At 47.3% G+C, this 6,297-nt stretch overlaps 1 protein-coding gene across 1 annotated transcript in view; it reads left to right on the plus strand.

The window, feature by feature from the left end:
* The window catches only part of smpdl3a (sphingomyelin phosphodiesterase acid like 3A), a 35,157-nt gene extending 29,823 nt beyond the window's left edge, over window positions 1-5,334 (plus strand). Inside the window, 1 exon segment of the mRNA XM_084314609.1 lies at window positions 4,485-5,334. Coding sequence (XP_084170735.1) covers window positions 4,485-4,793 — 309 coding nt within the window. The 3' untranslated portion in view covers window positions 4,794-5,334.
* Window positions 5,335-6,297: the final 963 nt, after the last annotated feature.

Below are 6,297 nucleotides of genomic sequence, written 5' to 3' on the forward strand. Positions count from 1 at the left end.
AAGTGCCTTTAAGAGGCGGGCAGGAAAAGGGAACACTAAGGGAAGGTATAAGGGAAACGCCTAGGGACAGAGGAAACTAGAGACTAGGAGAACTAGAGACTAGGAGAACTAGGGACAGAGGACTAGGGACAGAGAGAACTAGGGACAAGGGACAGAGGACTAGGGACTAGGAGAACTAGGGACTAGGAGAACTAAGGACAAAGAACTAGGGACTAGGAGAACTAGGGACAGAGGACTAGAGAGGGGAGAAGCGGGCTGGGGACAGGGAGGACTGGGAGGACAGGTGGGAACACCTGGGCCGCTCTGCAGAACTCTCTCGGCAGATCTCCGAGGTGGGTAACGGCGGCCGAGAGGGAGAGAGGAGAGGGTTAATGTACAAAGGGGAAAAACAGAGCAGATGCAGGAGAGGTGACCAGTCCAAATACCAAAGTTAAACAAAGTAAAACTATCTTCGTGAAAAATACACAAAGAGCAAAGTACCAAAACAAATACAAAGAGAATACTATCTTTGGTGTGAACAAACACACAGTGGGAGATGTAACGTCCAAAATAATATCCAAGTGAAACAAAACAGAGGCACAACGCTGGGTGAGTGACTGTCAGATTAAAAAGGTGGTAATTCTTCAGTGTTAGAAACACACGAAAACGGAGATGATCTAGACAGTCAAAACTCACCCAGATGTATGCGTAATGGTGCAGGAACAGCAGCGGCGGCGAGGGTGTCGCCACCGGGTAGCTGGCTGTCCGAGCCGAGAACAGAGTGGTGCTGGAACAGGCGGCGGTGGCGAGGGTGTCGCCACCGGGTAGCCGACTGTCCGAGCCGAGGACAGAGTGGTGCTGGAACAGGCGGCGGTGGCGAGGGTGTCGCCACCGGGAAGCCGGCTGTCCGAGCCGAGGACAGAGTGGTGCGCCACAACTTGGAGTGATAATATCCACGAGAGAACAACAGAGGCATTACGCTGGGTGAGTGACTTAACAGTCAACTCACCCAGGAGGCACAACGCTGGGTGAGTGACTTAACAATCAAAACTCACCCAGGAGGCAACACGCTGGATGAGTGACTTAACAATCAAAACTCACCCAGGCGTATGCGTAATGGTGCAGGAACAGCAGCGGCGGCGAGGGTGTCGCCACCGGGTAGCTGGCTGTCCGAGCCGAGGAACAGAGTGGTGCGCCACTGCTTGAGTGCGCACCGGAACCGAGAGACGCATCGGGGTGCGTTTGCGTGGAGGAGTGTGCCAAGCACGAAGGTCTGGAAGATGCGCTCCTGCGCGCTGGTCTGGAGAGCGTGCCAAGCTCGAAGGTCTAGGAGATGCGCGTCTGCGCGCTGGTCGGGAGAGCGTGCCAAGCTCGAAGGTCTAGGAGATGCGCGTCTGCGCGCTGGTCGGGAGAGCGTGCCAAGCTCGAAGGTCTAGGAGATGCGCGTCTGCGCGCTGGTCGGGAGAGCGTGCCAAGCTCGAAGGTCTAGGAGATGCGCGTCTGCGCGCTGGTCGGGAGAGCGTGCCAAGCTCGAAGGTCTAGGAGATGCGCGTCTGCGCGCTGAGGTCTGGAGAGCGTGCCAAGCTCGAGGGTCTAGGAGATGCGCGTCTGCGCGCTGGTCGGGAGAGCGTGCCAAGCTCGAAGGTCTAGGAGATGCGCGTCTGCGCGCTGGTCGGGAGGGCGTGCCAAGCTCGAAGGTCTAGGAGATGCGCGTCTGCGCGCTGGTCGGGAGAGCGTGCCAAGCTCGAAGGTCTGGTAGATGCGCGTTGCGCGCTGAGGACTGGAGAGCGTCTGCGCTGGTCTGGATGTGCGTCAGGACGAACAGCTGAGCGGGGGTCTGCAGTGGAACGCTGGGGTGCCTCCCGTGGAGGTACAGGGAGCGCAGACCAGTCTTCCCCACAGGCAACGGCGACAGCTGGCGAAGGCTGGAGCAAACATCTCGACGCCGGAGAATGGAACAGCATAGGCAGACAGAGGATCTCCCGAAAGAGTCTAGATGTTTAGAGAATATGACTCGGCAAGTATACAACACGACCCCACGCCGAAACGAGGGGAAGCGCCCTGGTATTTAAAGCCCACAGGGGAACTAATTAGCCTGCCACCACAGGTGCGAGAGGTAATTGATAATCGAACAGGTGTGGCCACTGAGAGTAAAGAACGAGAGGGTGGGGGCTAGAGAGAGTGAGTAGGGAATTCCTAACAGTAGGCTTAAAGAAGACAGAGAAAGTTGGTGAGCAGCGGACAAAACCTCACAAATGTACCAGTATGACCCTGTGTATTACAGCATGCTGGTGAGTAATAGATTACATGTAATGTACCAGTGTGACCCTGTGGATTAGAGCATGCTGGTGAGTAATAGATTACATGTAATGTACCAGTATGACCCTGTGGATTACAGCATGCTGGTGAGTAATATATTACATGTAATGTACCAGTATGGCCCTGTGTATTACAGCATGCTGGTGAGTAATAGATTACATGTAATGTACCAGTATGACCCTGTGTATTACAGCATGCTGGTGAGTAATAGATTACAGTACATGTAATGTACCAGTAATTTACTGGTAAGTGGTCATTATTAACTGACATTGTGATGACATCAGACTTCAGAAGCTGATGCTTACTTATTACATTTCTATATAATTCATGTCAAATTGACTTTTCTTTTTGGCCCCACTGCCCACCACCCATATAATAATGTGGCCCTTGGTCCTCAATCGTCTAAACACAGGGCATCCCTCCCTGCAAGGGTGCTTCCACACCAGCCTTGGTTCCTTTGTCAAATGGCAACTTGAACAATCCCCAACATGAACAATTCCCCTGATGAACCACAGTTGGTTCAGACCAATCAGCGTCCTTTGAGGAAGTAATGGTGTCCACAGGCAGAGATACTTTCAAACAAACATAGGTGTGAGTGATGATGATGTAAATATGACGAAGAGCACCACATTTGACCTCAGATCGGCCTGAGGTTAGCAAGGATACAGTCTTTATTGACTCCAGTGGACCTATCTCAAACTCTGCCCTCTTTTCTTGATCCCAAGTTTGTCAGAGGAAAGCAACAGTTGTGATTGGAGGATCAAGAAAAGAGGGTGGAGTTTGATATAGGTCAACAGCGAATACTCAGGCAGTCTCTCTGTTGGTGTACTTCATAAGGAAACCTTGAAAGACGAGTGAAAAACTGTGAAAAGGAAAGGAGGTTGGGGGTCAGGGACTACAGCCCCCTCAGTATCGACGGGGCACCGGTCGAGAGAGTGAACAGTTTTAAGTACCTCGAGTCCACATATCCGAGGACTTGACATGGACCACACACATTGACAGTGTAGTCAAGAAGGCACGACAACGCCTCTACTTCCTTAGGCGCCTAAGGAAGTTCAACGTGAGTCAGAAGATCCTTAAGAACTTCTACTCATGCACAATAGAGAGCATCCTGACTGGCAATATTACCTCCTGGTTTGGGAATAGCACTGCACAAGACCGTAGCAGACTACAGAGAGTGGCCCGTTCAGCCGAACACACAATTGGAGGTGGGCTTCCCACTCTCCAAGACATTTACAACAAGTGTTGCAGGAGTAAGGCTAAGAGAATAATAAAAGACTCTAGCCACCCAAACAACTGCCTCTTTGAACTGCTGCGGTCAGGCAAGCGATACCGGAGTCTCATGGCCAGTACAGAGAGACACAGAAGGAGCTTCTATCCCCAGGCCATCAGGATGCTCAATGACAATAACACTATGTAACAACCCATCATCTACACTCACAGCACACACATCCACACGTACACACTCACTTTAAATAAACAACTCACTGTAGCACCCACTTTACCCACTTTACTCACTTTAACACACTTTATATTTATTGGTAAAGAGATTTGCACTACAACTCATACCTCATTGCACCTTACCCTAAATTGTACCTCATCCCATTTCTGCATTGTACTGTATATTGTATTGTAACTCAGTTACCTTTTCTCTACTCTGCATTGTATATTGTATATATGTATATTGAACACTTTTGTCTAGTTTACACTTGTTTACGGACTTTCTATTTTATACTTATCTATTTTTATCTAGCACACTCTCAGGAGCATAACAGAAAGAAGCATTTCATATAAAAGTATTCTGTATTTCTGTATGACAACTAATAAAGAAACTTGAAACTTGAACTTGAAAAGAGCTAGGCGCGATGTGAGGGGGTCGAGATGGAAGCATGCATCTTGACTGCTTCAAAAGAGGCAAATTAAGGCCAAACCAAGATAATGGCTTGTTCTCAAAATCAAATGGCTACCTTACCGTACAGCTCCACTGGACTCTCAGAACCCGACGAAGGGAATGTTTTTTTTCTTCAGGATTAATGACGTGTCAATCAGGGCGTAAAAGCTGCTCCTAGTTAAGGTACTCTCTTTTAAACAGTCCACCACCACTCTCTCTCTTTCTCCCTCTGCCTCTCTCTTTCTCCCCTCTAGCCTCCATTCACATCTCTCGTTCCTTTTCTCTCCCTCTGAAGGATATCTGGCAGTACTACCTGAATCTGACGGAAGCCAACAGGATACAAAGAGCCGAGTGGAAGATTGAATATATCATGACCCAGGCGTTCGGACTAAAAGACATCCAGCCGGAGAGTCTGCTAGAGCTGGCTCTCAGCTTCAAACTGCCTCAGACCAAAACCTTTGAGAGGTATTTCAGTCACTTCATGGTGGGCTACAATAACAGCATTGTCTGTGACGGGGACTGTAAGCTCACCCAGGTGTGCTCTGTGCTGTACCTGGACCATGACTCGTATTCCAAATGTGTCGGGAAGAGGAAGGAACGATAGGGCCGATGCTTTTATTGATTTGTAAGGATAGAAGGGATGAATTAAACTCTGGGATTAGCATGGGTCTCCCCCAGCACAAAGAACTGACTCGCTCAACTCAGAAATGCATCATCTACATTCGCAAGGGAACATTTATGCGCGGGAGCACGTGCACGCGCGCCCCGTGCACGTGACGTCATTAAAACACAGTGCAACCCCTTATGAAATCACCACTGCACCACTGATTACAACACAAGACTACATCGTCAGAAAACACAAAACAACTAAATATAGGCTGCAAGACAAGATCTGGTACTGTGTTCAAGCAAACTATTAAAATACAGTGTATATCTATGAGGTTTTCTATGGCCAAGTCGAATACAGGATTACATTTTTTCTTTACATTTTTTTTCCAAAGAAAGGGACATTTGGAACCACTGTATGCAATTGTAAAAGTGTACTAGAGGCAACATTCATTATGTTCCACATGGCTCAGAATGCACACAACTGTCTTCGACTGCACTTGTTTTTTTCTACAAATAAAGAAAACTGTTGCTGCTTGTTCTCTGCATCTATGACTTTTTGTGATATCATCCCGAGGGGTTTAGAAGTGTAGCTGTTGCTGTAACTACCAGTACAGTAATTCTTCACACAAAGAGTAACTTGTTGTACCAGTATGGTAATTCTTCACACAAAGAGTAACTGTTGTACCAGTATGGCAATTCTTCACACAAAGGGTAACTGTTGTTGTACCAGTATGGTAATTATTCACACAAATAGTAACTGTTGTACCAGTATGGTAATTATTCACACAAATAGTAACTGTTGTACCAGTATGGTAATTCTTCATACAAAGAGTAACTATTGTACCAGTATGGTCATTCTTCACACAAAGAGTAACTGTTGTTACATAGTTTTGGGGTGTACTTGACAAAGGCTGCATCACCGATCTCCTTTTGACTGTTTCTGGGAGCCTCTAGTCGTCCAGCAGCTGATGATCGCAGCCTTCTTGCTGTTCTGTAATTTATTAGAGTGTTGGCAATGTAGCTGCTAGGTCCCTGTCCATTTAGGGCTTTGTATGTAAGGAGAAGGACCTTGAAGTCAATTCTAAATGTTACAGGAAGCCAGTGTAAAGCAGCTAAGACTGGACTAATGTGCTCTCCTCTCTTTTGGTTCTGGTTAGCAGTCGGGCTGCAGAGTTTTGGATTAGCTGAAGCCTCTCTGGTTTTCTTAGGGAGACCTGTGAAAAGTGCATTACAGTAGTCTAACCGGCTAGATATGAATGCATACATTAGCTTCTCAGCATTGTTTTGATTAATAAGTGTCTATGTTTCTGAGATGAAAGAACAATGTTTTGATCTCTTTATTAATATGATAATTGAAGTTCAGTTCTGAATCTATGAAGACTTGTGACCTCAGATTTGATCCAAGGGGTTAATCCTCCCAGGTTCTTAATTAACGTTTCTTTTTTTGTTTTGGAGCCGATAATTAGAATTTCAGTTTTGTTCTCATTTAGTTTCAGGTT

This window comes from Notolepis coatsorum (genome assembly GCF_963971535.1).
Source record: "Notolepis coatsorum genome assembly, chromosome: 5".
Classification (NCBI taxonomy): domain Eukaryota; kingdom Metazoa; phylum Chordata; class Actinopteri; order Aulopiformes; family Paralepididae; genus Notolepis; species Notolepis coatsorum.